Raw genomic sequence first — 19,935 nt, 5'->3', positions numbered from 1 at the left:
TCCTGACAGTCGGGGGAGCCTCCAGGTTCTGTCCCACTGGCCTCCCCTGCGATGTCATTCATCTCCTCAACTGTTAGCTGATGCTAAAAAAAAAAAGCTAGATCTACATTCCACCCTGTGCTCTCCTTCACGAGCGTCACAGTTTTCGGTTTTCTTACCCTAGACACCTCTAGGTAAATGCCTACCAGCCTCCAAACATTGAGAGAGAAACATGGTCGTGGAAGAGAGAGGTGCGTGGGGAGAGTGTCTTCTGGAGCCTGTAACATGACCGTGCGGGTCCCGCGTCACCCGCTAAGGAGGAGGTTCCCACAGAATGGAATGACTAAGGCTTTTCAGAACAAAGACACAATGGCTGGGGATATATAAATCAAGTGTGAAAGTTAATTATGGGGAATTCCGTGGTTGGTTGAGTAGTTAAGACTTCACCTTCCAATGCTGTGGGTGCCTGTTCAATCGCTGGTTGGGGAGCTAAGATGCCATATGCCTCGTGGCCAAAAAAACCAACCAAACCAAAAAACCCTCCTATAAAACAGAAGCAGTATTGTAACAAATTCGACTTTAAAAATGGTCCACATAAAAAAAAATAATAATAATTAATTATGGGCCTGCATATTGATATGAAGCATGGACTTAGGAAATTCTGTACTTAAAGGGACTCTGGAACACCTCAAAACTTAAAATTTGTGTTTTCAGGCAGGGAAAATAAGTCTCCCTTAAATAACAAACTTTAAGATGTCACAAAATATTTTAAAGGAACATTTTAGGTATCTACCACGAACATTTAAAATATAATTGTCATTCACTAACATTACCGTTTCATTCAAGTGTATTTTAACACAGAAAAGAACATCATTCCAGAATAAAGGACAAATACAAGCAGCGTTAAGGGAAGAACCCTGGTTTTTCCCTTCTTCACAGATGAGTGACAAGCATGGGGTGACTGCTGGTCCAAGGGTTATAGGTATGGGTGCCACTGGTTTAGGTTCTGAGTAAGAGGTGAGGGCAAGTTTTCCCAAGGCGTGCTCTAAGTAAAACCTGAGTCTCCTAAGAGTCTCTGAGAAAAGGGTTTCCTGGTCTCAAGTTTGAGAAATACTGTTGCATCCTAGAGTTTCCTGATCTCAATGATTCACAGTGCTCACATTGTTATAAAGGTTCTGAGAATTGCTTGGTGAAGAAATCTTTTAAGCTCCAACCCCGCAAGCATGTAAAGTCTCTACCCAAGGACAAGCGCTCTTTGACCACACTCAGAAATACATGGGTTAGGGGACGGAGAGGTACAATCGTAGCTTATTGAAGTTGATGTCTTCCAGTACAAAAATGTCATCCCTCAACTTACTTATTGCCAGAGGAAGAATCCTGATGGGTTGGAGTGTGGACCACCCCTGGGGGGTGGGATTTCTGAGGCTCTGATGCCTATTGCTAATCCTCCTGTTAGGTGAGGCTCTGGCCTTCTGACCCTGGACGAGAGCCCTCTGGAAGTCCTGACCTTTTATGGAACCCAGAATGTCAGCAAGTGAAATCTGCCCTCGGCAGTCCCCCTGGAAATGCAAACGAAGGGGACCTGAGCCACCAGCTGACTTCAGGTCAACAGGGCAACCTGCCTGAGGAAAGTGAACCTCAGAACTCTCTGGGCCATGTGGGGCTCCTGGGGTGAGTGGAACAACCTTGGACAAGCCCAGGAAGCACCTAGGAGTGGGTACTGGAGCAGGATGGGGGCCACCCAGTTACAAATGTCTGCTCTGTCCTGGGCTCGTCCAGGCGTGGGACACAGTTCTTGTTGAAATCAAGTACTTACGTAGGATTCAGCAGAACTGACGGGACTTCCAGCCCTGAGAAGTAGCCTCGGAGGGAGGGAGCCAGCGCATCTGGAAAACACGTGGGGAGAAGGCTGTGAACCAAGGCCCCGGACGCATGTCCACTCCTCACAGGGCGGCCAGCAGAGCCCCCACCCCATTCACTGTTCCCAGGTCCTTGCCTGCGGGCAGCTCCCCATCAGGGGCTGAAAAGCATCAGAGCCGCATCCTGAGAACGCCTCCACAGGACCATGCTCTCAGGAGCCCCGGGGGTCCCCTGCTCCCAGCCTCCTCTACAGCCGACAGCCAGTGCAGGGCTGGAATCTGCCCAGTGAGCCGCCATCCCCACGCTCACCCAGCATCACCCAGGCTGGGGGGCCAGCCTGCCCAACGGCTGGAAACCTGTCTCTCTTGGATCAGGAAGGGACGGTTCCTGACACCATCCATGCCAGTGGTCTGGCCAGGAGGGCGTTTGAGAATCTGCTCCTGTGCTTTTAGAAAAGGCCTCTGGGCACTGTGGGGGGTGTCCGGTATCCCATGCCCTCTGCTCACTCTGTGGGGCCCAGCCTCTTCTGTTAGGTTTCCAGGATGCAAGGCCAGCCCTACCCACAAATGGACTGTGATGCTGGGTGCACTTGGCAGAATGTTCTCCATCCTGTACCAAAGAAAATGTGAAAATAACAAAAGGGCAAGTGCCCTTCGGCTTGAACAGACGTCCATCTACTGGCATCGTGGGCTTTGCGCCTAAGCATTTGGACAGAGCTGAGAGATGAGAGATCCCCGTTTACCGCTGCTTCCGTTTATACTCCCCACCAGCCCCTGAGCAACACAGGAAGCAGCGCTGGGGTTGGGGGAAGGCGGGCAAATTACAGCAAAGGCGAGGCTGCCAGCAGGAGACCCGGAGGTGGTACCCTCCCCAGCACGGCAGGAGGAAGACTGCGCTTCATTTCGGTTCACGGAAGCTCGTTTCTAGAGTGGAATGCGATGCTGGGGGGAACTTTACCCTGGCAAGCCAACTTCCGTGGCTTAATAAAATCAAATCTGCCAGCAGAACCCCTTTTTCACAGCCATCTTATTCATATCTCCAAAGCATGAACAGGTGAAGCAGCCCTCTGGCTGAGCCAGAGGTGCAGAGGGCCTGGAGAGCTTCCACCTCCTCTCACCTGATAGGTACAGGTGGGGAAATCGGCTGAGGGCTGGGTATTCTGAGTGGTGTCCACCATGGTCAGAGCCCAGTGGGCCTGGGGCTGGGTCAGGGCTCAGGCTCCTCCCGCTCTAACTAGATTCTACAAGCTGGTCTGACCCTGGCCTTTCCCTGTGGGTCACACGCAGAAGTCTGCAGAGCTCCCTTCGACCCCACAGGCATCCTTCACAGAGTGACTGTGTCCCTTCTATGGCGAGGGGCCACACTGGGGGACACCATCCCTTCCTGGAGCAAAGTGGTCTGGCCTCACTCACTCCATATACCAAGGGTGTATATGGAGCTTCTGCCTAACACCAGGACTGTTTCGTGGAAGCCCTTGGGCTGGCTGTGCCTTAGAGACCCACCAGGGCAGAACATCACATATGACTAGAAACGGGTTTACCAGCCAAAGTGGAGCCCCTGTATCGGGACGGTGAAGCTGTATTCATGGGGGGGACACCAGCTGGTACTGAAGCTCTTTTAGGACCAAACCAGAGTCTTTTCAATACTCATAGCAACGAAGGGGACAGAGATCAAACCTTCTCATGCAGGCAGTCTAAAAACATGTCACATGGGGAATTTAGGGGGTGCAGAACAAAGGAGGGGAAGAGAGAAGGGGAAACGTGGGAGGCAGGGGCAGAAGGGAGAGAGGGAGGGTAGAGAGGAGGGCGAGAAGGCAGAAGGGAGAGACACAAAAGAAAAAACTCATACCTACCCATGGCTTACGGCTTTGTGCATCTGAATCCACTTGCTCACTAAGCAAAGGGCAGAGTTGGAGCTGCCTCCCTGAGACAAGTAGTAAAGGATGGGACAGGGGCACAACCCCGTGGCAGGTGGGGGGCTGGGAACCTAGACACACAGTGGAGGGGGGATGGGTCCGAGTGCACCGGGGTTGGGGGAGCAGTGGCGGCGGCCGGTGATGCCCAGGTGCGGGGCTGGGGCATGGAGCCCAAGGCGCGCTGGTGTTTCACAGGAGCCCGGGGAGAGGGGGACGCAGGGTGGATGGCATGACTCCCGTTTCGGTGCAGGTGACGGTGACAAGGAGACCCACCCCCCTACCCCATCCTGCACATCCGCTCCAGCCTCTCCACTGCACACACAGCCTCGCACTCTCCAGGGCACCTGCCTGCGGTGGGGACCAGAGCCCCACGGGGAACGGGCAGGCAGATGCTGAGCCAGGGGCCAGAAGCCGGGCTCAGCTGAGCAGAAGTACAGTCAGCCCATGGGCTGGTCCTCAGGGAAGGTGAGGGGGCAATGGGCCTGAGACCCAGTGGGATGTGGCCACTCCTGCACTTGCCCAGAAGGTGGGCTCTTCCCCGCCGCGCCGCCCCCCTCAACCAAAGGCTGCCTCCTTCCAGCTCCACGGGGAGCAATGCCATCTTCCTTTCAGCAGGAACTGGCCTAGCCTGCGCTTGTCATCAGCAACGTCCCCGTGCCCGAGGAGGGCAAAGCAGCAGCAGAGCTCACGGGCAAAACACATAGGCAGCCAGCCCAGGGGGAACAAGTGTTCTGTGCTAATCGCCACTCTCTGAGAAAAGAGGGTTCATCCTTATGCCACTCAGACTGCTGTTCTGCTGTGGTTTCTGGTTCCCGGTCACTTGTGGCCACTCCTGCCTGGCGCCTAGGGGCTACTTAGATGCGTCATGAACACTGGGGAAACCCATGACTCGCTGACTCTGGCTCGAGGGACCATCCAGCGTGGCTGACCTTCCTCCTAAGGCCACCGTCCTGTTCAGCAGAAAAATGCACGTGTGCTCGACCCCATGTACACAACTGCACGCTCACAGTGTTGTGTGCAATTCCAGGGGCCTCAGAAGTCCCTGAAAGAACCTCTAACGTAACAGATAAGATCCAACCAGAGACTGCCAGACACAGCACGCAGCCTGCGACACGTGAGTAAGCAACGTGGAAGACCCTGGCGCATCCACTAGAATCTCATCCCCAGGGAACACACTGGGGTTCCGCCATCACGCTTCTTGAGGAACGCTCCTCCCCAGGGCAGCAAGGGCAACCCTGGAGTCTCCACCACCTCAGCATCATACCAGCTCCAGTGACTGGTGAGACATGAGGAGAAGAAATGACTCAGTGCACAAATAAAGTGCTGGAGAAGAGGAGATACCAATAAAACATCCATCCTCTTCCATGTACAGATGAGGGACTAAGGCCCAGAGGATTCAAATACAGAGACTTCACATCCTAAATAGTGTTGCCACGCATAGGAAGACCTTGACTGGGCTCCAGAGTGGGCTCCCTGCCTCACCCAGTAGCTCTCCTACAGTGTTTTGAGGAGCAAACATGGTAAAGCAGCCAAAGGGCTACTATTTCATTGTGCTCTTCCTTCCTAGTGACAATGCCATCATCATCCCACTTGCCTTTAGAAACAGTCACGAGACGTGCTTACTAGGTGGCTGGTTCCACTCCTGGGAGCCACCATTAATAAACACCCCTCGGTTTAGCGATTTTCTTCTCTGTGGACTCAAGGGACAAGTCTAGACCAGTGGTTCTCAGAACATGGTCCCCCGATCACCAGCATCATCTGGGACCATGTCCGAAACGCAGAAACTGTTAGGGGGAGGGCTCAAGCACCTGCATTTATCAAGTCCGCCAGGTAACGCTGCTGCATATGCATGCTCAACTTTGAGAGACCCTGCTCTTGAACAAGGTTTCCTAAAGGGCAGCTGGAAGAAGTGAGTCACGCTCTGCAGTCAAGTACGTTTGAGAGAAAAACGCACCGTCTCAGCAGATTCTAGATCCACATCACTACGGGAAAGGCTCCGAGAAGTTGAAACAAACCTGTCTGGCCTGATTTCATCCTGGGTTTCCCAAGTTTATCAGATCACATCATCTTTTAAATTACATAACAGTATTGAGAAATGCTGGTCTGTGGTGACATTTGGTGGACGTGGGAGGCTGAGCATGCCGACGCGTCAACCAGTTCTTGAACAAAACTAATCAGAGCTAGGCGATCACCAAACCAGCTGGTTCCCTGGCTGTCTGATCTACAAGTCACAGTCGCAACTTCCCTTTCCTAAGGCGGGTGCTGGGCCTGGATGCAGACTTCTTGGCACCACATTCAGAACTGAGCTCTCTCTCCTCTTGAAGACATGGAGATTTTTAGGCGGGTTTTTCCCACTGTCCCTAACACAGAGCCCTGAAGACCCTGCCAGAGCTTTCTCAGCCACGAGCCACCGGCCACCAGCCACTCCTATGCTATTTATTCATGATCAACTCTGCCTCCACTGACTCCGGCTCTAAGGCTCCGCTCTTAAGCGGTATCACCAAATAAACAGGTCAGGTCCCACAGCAAACTCTGCTGCAGGCTGTGGACAGGCAGCCAAGCCGGACACCTCCTCTGGTCCAAGGAGGTAGAAACTCATCCAACAGACCCCTGTGATGATTCGCAATTACAAAAATGGTGATCCTCATGATGGGATGAATTACAGGATTCTGTGAAACAGCAATCTTCCCCATTTCTAACAAGGCGTTCACCAAAAGCAGAACACTTGCCAGAATTTCTCTACCCCACAAGATGAGGCCCATTCCCTAAAGGAACGTCCACCCCCAGTCTCCCTTCCAACCCCTCCTACTCTTTCCAAGGACAAAGAAGACAGAACTGCAATCAGCATTTCTTACTATTTCTTTTACAATACTCTTTGCCTGGAGCGATTAAGCAAGTGGCCGTTACCTAGACAAAAATGTCAAGATTTCTGTGAACTGGTTCAAAGGTTGAAGTGTGCCATCTAACCCACTCCAACAGCCGGTGGGGGTGGGGATGGTGGGGAGAGGAGGCTGCGGCCAGGCCCCAGCCCCGTGACCGTGCACCATCTCCAGGTCTGAACGGTGCGAGGTTGCTGAGGTCCGAGTCCAGGCAGCCACAGGGTCCAGATCCCAAGAGCAAGGTCCTAGGCCAGTGAACCCCTCCCGCCAAGACCAATCAAGGCCAGGGCTAATTAAACATAACCCTTCAGGGATCGTCTTCTCTTCTGGCTTTTCAGATCTCTCCCCATCTCTCCTCAGCACCAACTCAGCTCGCGCTTCCAAACAGGCATGCGAAATGTGCTCAGACATCCTAGTTCACTCAGGACGCCACTCGGGTCGAAGGCACCCAGGCGTGTAACACCCTGTGTCAGATTAAGTCTGCAGTGCTGGCTGGTCATCCATATTTAATTGTCAGTCTGTTAATTTTTAACTATGTTTGCTATCAAGGGCCATTAGAGGTCTCCAGGAGCCGGAGTCGGTGGAGCGAGAAGCGCTCGGTGGCAAAGCGGATGAAACTTGGAAGTCGGGGCGTCCCACTTTCCCCTCCTGTCACCGAGTTCTGGCCTTCCCCACTGGCAGCGCCGGCCTTGAATAAAACATGATCCCATTTGGAGCTCGTTTTCCTTTTCGCCCCTGTCACCACGGGTTTTCTTCACGGAGTTCACTTGGTTTTTATGGCGCCTGCGTCTTTTAATTCCAAAGTTTCTTGGTAGCCTTTCTTGGTTTTGCTCCCGAAGCAGTTTGAATCCATGTCCTCTCAGATGATATCTGGGGACTTGTCCCACCAGAGGCCAAACACCTGGGTGGACAGCCAGTGGAGCTGGCCCCAGCCACCCCTCAGCTCACGCCGGGGCCCTTCTTGCCTGATTCCATATGCTTCTCTAATTTACCAAAGTGTGAAGCCTGGGCCCTCGGGTTTCTGCAGGCGGGGGTACCAGTCCTGAGCCCCTGCATCCTAACTGCTTCTTAAGCTACAGAGAGAGGTCCCAGGCATCTCTTCTTGACCCAAAAAAAAAAGGAAATGGAAGAGCTATTTTAACAGTAATTACTGCTCTATGCCAAGCACTTTACTCTTTGTCTCAAAATAACCCCATGAAATAAGTAGTTCATTCTTCCTACTTACAGATGAGGAAACAGAGGCTCAGTGAGGTAGCAAAATCAACAGAACAAAAGCCTGCCTAAAACCTCAGTCAGGAGCATAGGAGGAACCTGTCATTAAAATTCGGTCTGTTGGATTTTCTGCACTGTCCCACTTCGACAGGCAGACGGCTCAGCAGTGAACGGACGGTCCCAAAGGGCAGCACCCAGGTGAGGCTCACGGAGCCTTGGGGGCTCTCCCTGCTCACGAGGTTGGAGGGATGCAGGTTGGGGGAAACACACAGCATTGGGGGGATGTAGCCTCACAGCTGGGAAAAAAAAAAAAAGGAACCTGGAAAACATTGCAACCCCTGAATGAAGGCAATCCTGCCACCTGCCCCTACTGTCAGGAAATCTGCCCAGGACGGGGGGTGTCTGGGCCCCTGCAGCCGGAGCTGCGGCTTTGATCAAAGGAACCACCGGGCCCAACAACCAGACGGAACATTGGCTCTGGACTGCTCTGAGGCCGGCGAGGTCAGGGCAGAGGCGTATGTCGCTCCCTAATGAAGAGGCTCCTTAGGTCTTCAAATACTGAAGAGCAGAGGAGGGAAGGGCAAGACACAGGACAGGTGGGACAGAGAAGGTAAAAGGGGGCAGAGCATCTCCTAGGCCAGGAGTTGGCTCCTGGGGGTGGGGAGGCGGTGTTCAGCCACAAGGACTAGGAGAATCATCTCCCCCGCCCCCCAAGGCACACAGTGTAACCCCATCACCTGGACACCAGGCTGGAGCTGAGTCACAGCAGAGACTGGAGGGAGGATGAGCTAGAAGGCCCAGGCAAGGACAGGCGGGGTGCCCAGCAGCTGAAGAGCTCTGAATAAAGGAACACACGCAACCACTGGTCTCTAGGAACCCAGCTGTTTCCTGTTGGGGACAGGCGTGTCCAGGCCTGGGCTGCCCCCGGGGGTGGGGGGCTTCCTCCGGGGGCCACGTTCTCCCAGAGCAGGCACCGGCTGCAGGGACCACAGTGCTGATGCGGGCAGGCATCGCTCGTGACGGTGGGGACCGTCATTCAGGCCTCATCTCACTCACCCACTCCCCAGCCTCTGGTCTTCCCTTGGTCTGCAGCTACGAGGACTCTGCATTCCCACTGGCATCCAGACGGGCTAGACGTCTGAACCAGCACAGTTCGCTACAAGGACTCTGCATTCCCACTGGCATCCAGACGGGCTAGACGTCTGAACCAGCACAGTTCGCAGGGGTAGCTAGTCCTCGGCTCTCTTCTCCTTGAAGATTCAAATGCACCTGGAAAGGCTAACATTTTCTAAGCCCTTACTGTGTGCCAGGCACCCCTGTTTTACATGAGGGATTTTCAGCTCCACTTTGAATGTTAGTTGCTTAGTTGTGTCCGACTCTGTGACCCCAGAGACTGTAGCCTGCCAGGCTCCTCTGTTCATGGGATTTTCCAGGTAAGAATACTGGAGTGGGTTATCATTTCCTTCTCCAGGAGATCTTCCCGACCCAGGAATCGAACTCAGGTCTCCCACCTTGCAGGTGCATTCTTTTAAGGAGCTTGAGTCAAGGTCACAGAACCTGTAAATGGCAAAGCCCGCACTTGACCAGGGAGTCCCAGAAACCTCAGGCCTTATGGGGTTAACAGGGAAAGAGCCCCCTAGGGAGGGGCTGGGGGGCTGGAACACAAAGGGGGCCCGGTGCTCACGAGAGGCTGGGCCGTGAACATCACGCCTGCCCATTTTTGGTCTCCTATGGGAGCCGAGCCAGGGGCTCTCAGGTGACCAGAAAGTCCAACAAAAACAGGGAACGAGACAAGGCTGGTGCGATCAGGAGACAGACTGCCAGGGCGTGGTTTCCCCACCCCTACTCTGACCTTCACAGAGTTGCAGGTTTAAAGAGAAAAGCAAATGTCAGAGGATTAATACTTTCATTTATGCCCGAGAACAATTCAAAGCCTTGAGCTGATCTGCCTCAAAGGCAGTCCTTCAAGGCTGGGGTCTCTGGGGCAGAGGCCAGCCCCAGGGCTACAGGATAAGATATGTTTGGGAAAGTCAGGCCTCAAGGATGAGGCTGTCAGGGGGAAGAGAAACCACGCCCGAATCTCCTGACGCCTCCCTTTCCTCTGGGAGGCTGGCAACTGGTGAGGGAATGAAGTCGCCTCCGGGGGTTCAGCTCTCAGGCCCAGCATTTCAACACTGGCTGCTGCCTTCTGAAGAGGAGGGAGAAGCTCAAGGAACAGAGATCCCCCCTGTGCAAGTCCCCAGGAGCAGCCGGGTAGGAGCTGACCCGCTGCCAGGCTGTGCGCTCACCCGAGCCCACAGTCACACCTGCCTCCCTCACCGTGGCCCCTCTGACCAGCTATGTACCACACTTAAATCCGACTCACATCAGACCATGCTGCTTCATCTCAGTATTCACTATGGGGGCTCAGTGACAGAGGAGATGCCTAAAGAGATTTGCTTTAAAAAAACAAACAAGAAGTTTACAATGCAGTTCTAGAAACTGCAGTGTCTGGGGTGAGGACCCGGAGGTCAGGACACCCACAAGTCACCCTAGGCCATCTCTCCCCCATGACTTCTCTTCCCTGTTTGCCTATGTGTTTTGCCCACGGTCCATTTTGGCATTTATTTTAGGTCTAACCTTTAGGATTTTTCCAGCGTGTCACAAGACCTCCCCAGGGGCCCGTCTTGCCCCGGGAAGTCTGTCGTTTCATCTGAAGACCTTCTGTTCACGGGCAGGTGATGCGCTCCAGTCACAAGCGGCAGGGCAGCCCCGGGACACAACGTGCAGAGACTCAGGGCAGACGGGGCCCGCGGAGGAGACAGGTTGGTAGCCAGGACCTGCTCGCTCGGTCCCACTTACCTGCGCAAGTTCCTGGCTCAATTCAGGGTGACTCTGGTCAAGGGTAAATGGTATTGCTTCTAGACTGCGGGAGAGGACAGTGTGTTTTACTGGCTTCCTCTCAGCCCCATTAGCAAGCAGACCAAAAGCAAAAATGAACCCAGACTTAAAAAAAAAAAAAGGGCTGAGATGTGTGAGTATGAGTTAAGAGGAACTGTGTGGGCTCTCTTCCGCGTGCGCCTTTCCTAAACGTCGTGAATGAAACCTTCCTCCCTTGTTCAGTGACTCGCACAATACACTGAATACATTTCAAGTACCAACGATGGTGAAAGTGAGCAGGATGAGCACTTCTTAAAATGTGAACGATCTTCTCGGAAATCAGCTGCTCTCTTATCTCTAGAAGTACAAAAGGCAGTACTGTGGCTTACAGTCCTTCTCCAGTAATTCTTTACAAGTGCGATGTGATGTCCAACACGCATCTTCAATGTAGCCATGGACGCACCATACAAGCTGGGCAGAAGTAGAGATATGAAGCATCAACTCCTTTGCAGCGATAATTTCTGTCTCTCCTGGATCTTCCTTCTGGATCAGACAGACTGGAAAAGACATCCATCCTTGTTGAAGTGACAGCTCCCGGCAGGTGTGACCCACGGATGCTAGAATGAGCAACTTCTGATATGCAGCTCTGATGGTTCAGGAGCCCAAGAGGATACAGGCGGCAGCAGCGAGGCGTCGGCCCTGGACCAAGTCTCCCTGGGATGCTGGTTCCTTCTCCCATATAATGTGTACTCAGCGTCCTGGGCCCAGCTCTCCCCAAATCTCAGTCAGAGATAACATCTTAGCTCCAAAGTCGCATCACCATGAAAAACAAAACGCTGCAGTCTACTTGAGATCATTTTTGCTCTAATTAAAATTTTTATTGAAATCTCTCAAACGTTACCAAGAAATAGTTTTTGCAAAAGGGAGGGAAGGGAAAAAACAAACAACAACAACAAAAAACAGCTAACAAGCAAATTCAACATGGGAGCTCCCTCTGCTGGTCTGCAGTAGGTTGATATGTTACAAACACATTCCCAGAGACAAATCTAATTTGCTGGAGAAGTGGACAAAAGACAGGTGTGTTGGGCTTTGCCTCAGGAGAGAAACACTAGAAGAAAAAAAAATCCAAGTCTCAAAACAGAGCACAACATCACTAAGAAAAGCAAAATCATCTCAAAGCTGATCTCCAAAGACATATAATAAGATTTCCAGAACAAAAACGGAATTAGCCACTAAGGGGACGCTCCATTCTGGTCTTCCCCTCTGCTCTACCTCCAGTTAGTAAAAATTCTCTTAGGGCTTTTGGGTGATGGTTAAGTTCTGAGTCCCTCGTCTCTGACTCCAAGTCTCTTCTTATAGGCTTCTCATCTACTTAGAAAAGAAAAAGATCCAAGGAGTCATTGGAGCAAGGCCTCTCCACAATTCCATCAAAGAATTAGTCTCTGGTGAGCCAGCACTGAGGGGTGGACAGAGCTGGGAATCGGGCGACCCGACTCTGGCCACGGCAGAGCCACGTGCAGACTTTGGATAACTCCCTGCATCTTCTCCGGTCTGTGTCCTCATTTGTAAAATGGGTCAGACCAGCTGATCTGTCAAGCCTCTCCCAGTTCATTCTACGATTCTCATATCGGACAAAGACATTTAAATGACCATATCTGTTCATCAGTCTTTGCAACACAGTAACTCAAGCTTGTACTGGGAATGACCCCCAACAAGAAGCGGGGTTGAGCGCAAGGATCTCACACTGGTATCAGATGAGAGTTCCACCAGCTCTAGGGCTGATGTAGCAATGCCAAGTGGATGCCCGGCTGGGAAAGCCTCAAGACCAAGGAACAGCTCACGGGGAACATGCCACCATGGGCGGTCCCCATCCCCGTTAAGTCAGAACAGGTGAGTCCATTGATCTTGGCACCGTCTCTCCTCATCCTTTCTCACAATGGCCTGGGCTTTCGGATCTCTCATTCCCGGTCCTGTTCGGCCAGTGTCAGGTCTTGCTCTTCCTGGGCAGTGGTGAAAAGGCTTTGTGGCTGATTAACCAAAGCCATGGGTATTTAGAAGACCATGCAAACTTGGCACCATGGTATTATTAACATGGCCTCAACAGTCAATGGATCTGTATCTAGGCAGTCCAGAAGAAGGGAGCTATTACATAGCTCCCAGGAAGAAGGGGGCTATTACATAGCCCAGATGGCGGGGGTGGGCCACCAACAGAGAGGACTTTTTGAGTTGCTCCACGGCCTCTATGAAATTACGCCTGAGGCCCCATGAACATTCTGATAACCCAGCAGAAGGCGTCTGCTGGTTCTCTTTCCCTTTTCCAGCTCTGGCTGCCTGCCATTGCAAGGGTGACCAAGCACTGACGTGGACAAAGGTGGAAAGGGCAGCAAGGGAAGGAAAAGCGAATAGCGTGGACAATCCAGACTGGGGGTCAGTCTTGGAATAACCCTGTTATTCTGTTTTCTGTGCCAAGTGCTGCCACCACCACCACCTATGTGTTTCTTCACTACTTGGACTCTTTCCACCCGCCTCTCCCAACTCTGGAGGTCCAGGCACGGAGGCTTTTTCTTTGTAGGTTGCCTGCACGGTACCGGAGAGGCTGGGTTGTCCGTGCACAATCGAAGCATTGACAACTGAGCTGGAAGGGAACGGAAGGATGTCCATCTAACAAGACTCCTGAGCCCACGGCCTCCCTGTGAGAACCCTCACTGGGGCAGCTGGTAGGTGTCGTGCACAACACAGTTAAGTTCTGTACCATGTAAAAAAGTGTTAAGTCAGAAGGCTTTTCTGGCAAGCTGTTGATTTCACCCGGCCTGGTCAATAAACACTAAGCAAAACAACCCCCTCCCCTCCAAACCTGTGCAGGTGATATTTTAAAAACAGGATTTCTGCTTTTAGAGGAGTTCACGTGGAATAAGACACATGACAGCTATATTCTTCCTCTCTTATTTGCTATTGATCATCACTCTGGATCCTAACATGGATTACTACTGCTTGCAAGAAAAGAAAAGCTAGGAGAAACAATTTTTTTTTCCCCAAGGGAAGAGAAAGGGTTTGTAAGTAGACAGTAATCTTTGTGAAGAAACACTGGAGTTTGTTTATAAAACTCAGGCTATTCTTAACTGAGAAAGAAAGCCAGTCAGAAGACACACCTCGACCCTGACTTCTAATTACATTTAAAACACTATATTGTACCTCCTTTCCCACAGGGTCTCTTAAAAATAAATGGAAGTGTGAATCTGGTCTTTGACACATGTAGGATAGCACACGGCCTTCCTCCTAAAACTCCCGACATGCCCCCTTCATCACTCGAGCTCCCAGAACACACAAGAACTCCATACAGACAGACACACGACTCCAGGGCCACGCGCACGCCTCCCTCCGTGGTCCCTCCACACGACAAGGCACACACGTCTGTGCTCCCCCAGCTGTGCTCGAGCCGGCTGGGGGAGGTCTAACCCCGGCCCCCTCTCCTGTGTGTGTGACATGAGGTGAGATCATTAAGGAAGAGAGTGGTGTTGTCTGGGGGGGGCGGGGCAAACGTCAGGCAGTGGGTGATGTCATGGCTGTCAGACGGTCCTCAAAAGTCCCGGAGGAGTGGCGGCTGATCGAGAGGGGGACATTAATCTCTCGGAGGTGGATCTGTTAGCCGGAGCGGTGTTAGTTGTACGGTGTGCTCTGGGGAACCAGGTTGGAAAGGATGGGTGCTGGGGTGAGTGGAGTCGTGGCCGAGGGGCGTCAATTACCTGGGCATGCAGTGAAGCGGGGTAGGTGAAAGCAGGAGGAGGCAGCGCAGGCGCTAAGTCCGCTGGGTACAGAGGGTACGGGGCCCACACTTCAGGGCTACTGGGGTAAAGTGCAGGCACTGTGAGCTCATCTGCAAGACAAGAAGAAGGGCACAGTTAGTGGCCACCCCGCTGCCGGCTCCGTGTCACAAACACACCCGCGCGCCCGAGCCCCCGGCCGCGGCACAGGTCGCATCGCTCCCAGCCGCTGCATCACCTGTTGGCTCCGGTCTCCTGAACACCGATCACTGACCGGTACATACAGAATTGGGGGGGGGGGCGGCGGAGCTCGAGGGCTGGGATGGACTGCGGGTGGTGGAAGGGAGGCTCAAGACGGGGGAGGGGGTCTATGTCTCCTTATGGCTGATTCATGATGTTGGACAGCAAAAAGCAACACTGTCAAGCCATTCTTCTCCAATTAAAAAAAATTTTAAATTCATAAGTAATTAAACATATTTCATACTTATTTAGTATATGTGCTGCCGAAGCGAGCACTATTTCATACTTATTTAAAAAGTATAAATTTATACCATATAATAAATTCATATATAATTATATAGTATTTATAAAAATCAGGAAGTAAAATAAAAGTTTTTAAAAAAGCAGTAAGCATCTGCTTCCGGCCTGGCCTGCTGAGATCTTAGACTCCGCAGTGGACACTCTGATGTCTTTCCAACTGGAATACGGGGAACCCCCTGAACAGTGGGGGACTTCCTGGAGCCAACAGCAAACAGGGTCCTCCGAGGAAGAGAGAGATCCAGTAGCGATCTCCAGTGAAGACCCACTGCAGAGCCGCTGGGAGAACAGCAGCCGCCCGGCAGGACCAGAAGGACCCCAGAAGGACTGGAGGAGGACCCTGTTCATGGGCATACTGATGACTGGCAAATATCGTGATCATCCAGCGTTTTCTGTTTAGAAGCACAAGGGCAGATACTGCCCACAGGGCATTTAAAGTATTCTAAGTTTGGAGGATGGAAACACAAGGTTTGGGGTGTTCAGATTCAAGGGGCGCTGCACCAAGATCCAAATAAGGGCGTTCACGACTGCTGTTGACACAGATTCATTTTCTAGGGAAAACACGTGAGTTGTGATGCTGACCGGCTGGTCTCAATGCTCCTCGTTCAGCTCCGAGTCCACACTGGCAGTTTTGCCAGATCGACGGGCAAGTGCTGGGGTCTCAGAATGATCGGGAAGCGGCCCGCGGAAGCCACGACACACACGTGGGGGGTGGGCTGGGGTGTGTCTCAAGGCAAAAATACCCAGTCAATAGTTCGCATCTGGAAACCGTCAATCAGCATCTCAGTATGTGCTTTTATCACCTGTCAAATTCTGGTATCATGTAGGCCAGGGATGCTCCCTGGGACTGCCAAGGGAGTCAGGAAAGGTGACCCCTAAAGCCATTAGTGACTCTGCCATTCAGGACTTTCCAGAAGTCGACAGTGCATGGCATGTGACCCAAGGTCCAGAGAGTCATTTGCTTCCTTCTCACCATCCAAGCTGTCCCAAGTCTTCATTCCAGGTCTCCCCTATCTCCCCAAATTCTGACTCTGGGCAGATTTTCAGTGTGGGGAGGGGGTTAGAAAAAGAAGAGTACCATGCGGAGTGTGACATGGAGACCACCCTACAGAACAAGCAGAAGGCAGGTGAGCCCAGAGGAGCGTCTCATCAGCGGACGGGTGTGTGCGGAGCTTCTGTCTCCAGCCAGCGTGGAAGAGGTTTTTTTTTTTTTTTAATCAACTCAGCTGTCATTGTGATAATAGTTTCTCTCTTTTTTTAAATTATTTTTGATGTGGACCACTTTTAAAGTCTTTATTGACTCTGTTACAATACTGCTTCTGTTCTGTGTTTTGGTTTTCTGGCTGTGAGGCACATGGGAATCAGCTCCTGGACCAGGGATCGGACCTGCACCCTCTGCATCAGAAGGTGGCGTCTTAACCACTGGACCACCAGAGAAGTCCCAGGAAGAGCTTCTGAAAGGATGAGGGAGAGTCAAGAGCTGTTGATGATGACACTTTAGGCGCCAGGCAGGGATCCCAACAAGGTGGGGTGATGAGACTCTGGTTGCTCGGGCACCCCAACTTTCCCTCTCTCAACAAGGCTGTTAAAGCGACCTTCTTATGGTGATGGGAACACAGTCTGCTGGAGCCTAGGCCAATTATTTGGATGGGAAAATATTAACATCATAATCCTTTTTAAAGTGATCAGGTCTCCACCACCTGCTTCCGCAGTTCTAGGGTGTGGAGGTGTGTGTGTAGTTTCTGGAAGGAAATTCCTTAGCGAGGGGTTAGCAGAGCCCCATGATTCCTGTGGTGATGAGACCATATGATTTCCATTAGAGCAACAACTCTTGTGAGAGCCCAGGCTCGTGGAAACCAACCGCTGCCAGAACCAATGCCTCAGATTTTAAACAAACAACCATTCTCAGGACTGGCAGGCTGTGACTGTGGCTGCTGTTGTTATTTCAGCTACCAGGTTATTTTAAGACATTCTGAGTCTTTTTTTAAAAAGTCAAGAGAGTCTCAAGACTCAGCACAGTCATCTTTCGGCCCATGCTTGCCTGGCCCCACGGTGACAGCAGAGAACGATAATCACCACCCAGGGGCTCTGCTCAGTCTGCTGCCTGATGGCTAAAAGTGAGGAAGCCTTGCAGGGTGCTCTGGGGCTCCCTTCAGAAAGTTTCCAGAAAGTATGTCTTTTAAGGTATCTGATCCTAAAGACACAGGGTCTGGATTTGGATCTCAGCCTGATGGAATTTGTGGTTTTCAGATCTTTCCGTATCTTGTCCTATAGCTTTATTTCACACTGACCAGTCACGGATGGATATTTGCACAAAACCTAGCCCACGGATTCCCTGGTGGCTCAGTGGTAAAGAATCTGCCTGGCAGTGCCGCAGACACTGTAGAGACAATGCAGAGTTCAATCCCTGGTCCAGGAAGATCGAACATGGTGTTGAGCAACTAAGCCCAGGCACCACAACTACTGAGCCTGTTCTCTAGAACCCGGGAGAAACTACAGAAGCCAGAGCACCCTACAGCCCGTGCTCTACAACGAGAGTAACCCCTGCTTGCTGGAACTAAAGAAAAGCCCACAAAGCATGGCAGACCCAGTGCAACCAATACATAAATACTAAAAAGCCTAGCCCAGCAGAATGGGGGAACTGCTTCCAAGTCCTCTAAGCCAGGGGTCCCCAACCTCCAGGATCTAATGCAATAATAGTAGAAATAAAGTGCATGATGATTTAATGTGCTTGAAACATCCCCACACCACCCCTTCCACTCCAGTCCGTGGGAAAATTACCTTCTACAAAAGCAGTCCCTGGTGCCAACATTGGGTACCGCTGTCCTATATCCCAACTGCAGAGTGACAGCATAAGTCAGGTAGTGAAAACGCCCAAGTATTAGTCTATCAGTCGTGTCCAACTCTTTTGTGACCCCACGGACTGACCACCAGTCTCCTCTGTCCATGGGATTTCCAAGGCAAGAATATTGAAGTAGGTAGCCATTCCCTTCTCCAGGGGATCTTCCCAACTCAGGGATCAAATAGGGGGTCTCCTGCATTGCAGGCAGATGCTTTACCATCTGAGCTACTAGCGAAGCCCCAGTGAAGCAGATCCTAAGATAAGAGACCAGGGAGAACACACACTGGGTAAATCCCTTGCTCCAGCTCGTCAGCTCTCCCTTCTCTTCTCAAAATGGAATCTGGAGTTACGGTAACTGTTAAGAAGCGCGTGAAAGGTTGGTCAGGAGAAAGATGAACTCAGGGTATCAGCGGAGATGCTCTGTGTGACGACTGCTGAGACAGGAGGGCAGTGAAGTGATGACTAACAGCACATCCTTCGGGCAGGAGCCAGGTCTTACTCTGCACCCCTGGCCCGGCTCTGAGCCCAGCATTTAGCATGCAGTCATGCTTGGTGTACTGAACAGCACCTGACAGAAAATCCCAAAACTTCTTTAAAGAGATACCACTGTTTTCTTTGTTAAAGGAACTGAGGGAATAGCCAGAGGAACCAGATCTAAAATTTCTCAGCCCTGGCAATATCTGTCATAGGCACCCAAAATATTGAGCCAAGGGAGGCTCAAATCAGAGCAAGTGTTTTGGAGCAGGCGTTTTTAAAGTTAAAAATAAAAGCAATGGAACCTTTCTTCAAACATGTTTCCCAGAAACTCTTTTTTAATAGAAGTGGAGCAGTCTGGGCTGACTCTGCTGGTCCTGGCTGGAGGAACTCAACTCCTGTGACAGATCCTGGAGAACACTGGGGTTCTGGAGGTAACTGTTTGAAAATCGCTCCTCCAGTTGTTCTCATCCAGGGGCCAGTTTTTAAAGCAAGCTCTGCTTCCAAATCTCGGAAGTCTGAATTCATTCCTATAGTTCCTGGAAACCCCTCGTGGAGCAGGCGGATGCGCAAAGGGTTGTCAAAGTAGGATGGGGACAAACCAAGGAACAGTGAAGCAGCTGGGAGGGAAGCAAGCAGGCCTCCCGGCCTGACTTCAGGGGCCAAGGTACCAAGGTACGCCAAGGCCAAGGATTAATGACTCCCTGGTGGCTTAGACGATCAAGAATCTGCCTCCAACATGGGAGACCTGGGTTCAACCTCTGGGTTGAGAAGACCCCCTGGAGAGGGAATGGTAACCCACTTCCATGCCTAGAAAACCCCATGGACAGAGGAGCCTGGCAGGCTACAGTCCATGAGGTTGCAGAGTCGGACACGACTGAGCGACTAACACTTAATGGCCTTATGAGTAAGGTGCTGAGAAATCTGACCCAAGCCATACAGCAGGTAAAGTAACAGGAAGAACGGTCAACAACCCAGGTAGAGTTATTCACGCCCTTCCCCGTGTTCCCAAGGCGGAGCTGCCAGTGCCACAACAGCCCCCACAGAGCGCTGTGTTGGGGGCCAGTGCTTCTCAAAATGTGCTCCCCAAACCAGCAGCTAGCAGCATGGGAGAAAGGCAAGTTCTCCGCTCCACCCCAGACCCACTTAATTGGGAATTCTGCCCTCCAGGTGATTCTGGTACACACTTCACTCTGAGAACCACTAACGACAGTAGCTACCTGAGTAAAGTCTGGGGTATTTTGCTTTCAAAGTGCTGTGACATAGTACCCGTGGAATAAATGAATGAGACACTCAAGGAGAGAAGATGCAAATGAAAGCAATCATCCTGGACTTTTCTGTGAAGAGAAACTGAAGGGTCAGAGTAGACCCAGCCTGGCATCCCTTGCTTGGCTCAGCTGTTGTTTAGGCGCTCAGTCGTGCCCATCTCTTTGCAACCCCATGGACTGATGGACTGTAGCCCTGTAGGCTCCTCTGTCCATGGGATTTCACAGGCAAGAACACTGGAGTGGGTTACCATTTCCTCCTGCAGGGATCTTCTTGACCGAGGGGTCAAACTCATGTCTCCTGCATTGGCAGGTGGATTCTTTACCACTGAGCCACTAAGGCTCAGAGCCA

General features: G+C 51.8%; 1 protein-coding gene across 4 annotated transcripts in view; it reads right to left on the bottom strand.

The window, feature by feature from the left end:
- Nucleotides 1–19,935, bottom strand: part of RBPMS (RNA binding protein, mRNA processing factor) — a 203,674-nt gene that overhangs the window by 12,659 nt on the left and 171,080 nt on the right. For 2 of the 4 annotated variants that reach the window (XM_027529921.1, XM_027529918.1), the window contains exons 6-7: nt 14,448–14,578; nt 11,552–11,812 (exon numbers count right to left, since the gene is read on the bottom strand). In XM_027529921.1, coding sequence (XP_027385722.1) covers nt 11,681–11,812; nt 14,448–14,578 — 263 coding nt within the window. In that variant the 3' untranslated portion in view covers nt 11,552–11,680. Of the gene's footprint in view, nt 1–1,795; nt 1,866–11,551; nt 11,813–14,447; nt 14,579–19,935 lie in introns of those variants that run through there. The other 2 variants (XM_027529919.1, XM_027529920.1) reach the window with 2 other exon arrangements.

Source organism: Bos indicus x Bos taurus, chromosome 27 (assembly GCF_003369695.1).
Source record: "Bos indicus x Bos taurus breed Angus x Brahman F1 hybrid chromosome 27, Bos_hybrid_MaternalHap_v2.0, whole genome shotgun sequence".
NCBI classification, from domain to species: Eukaryota; Metazoa; Chordata; class Mammalia; order Artiodactyla; family Bovidae; genus Bos; species Bos indicus x Bos taurus.
This window is presented reverse-complemented; position numbering and strand designations above follow the sequence as displayed.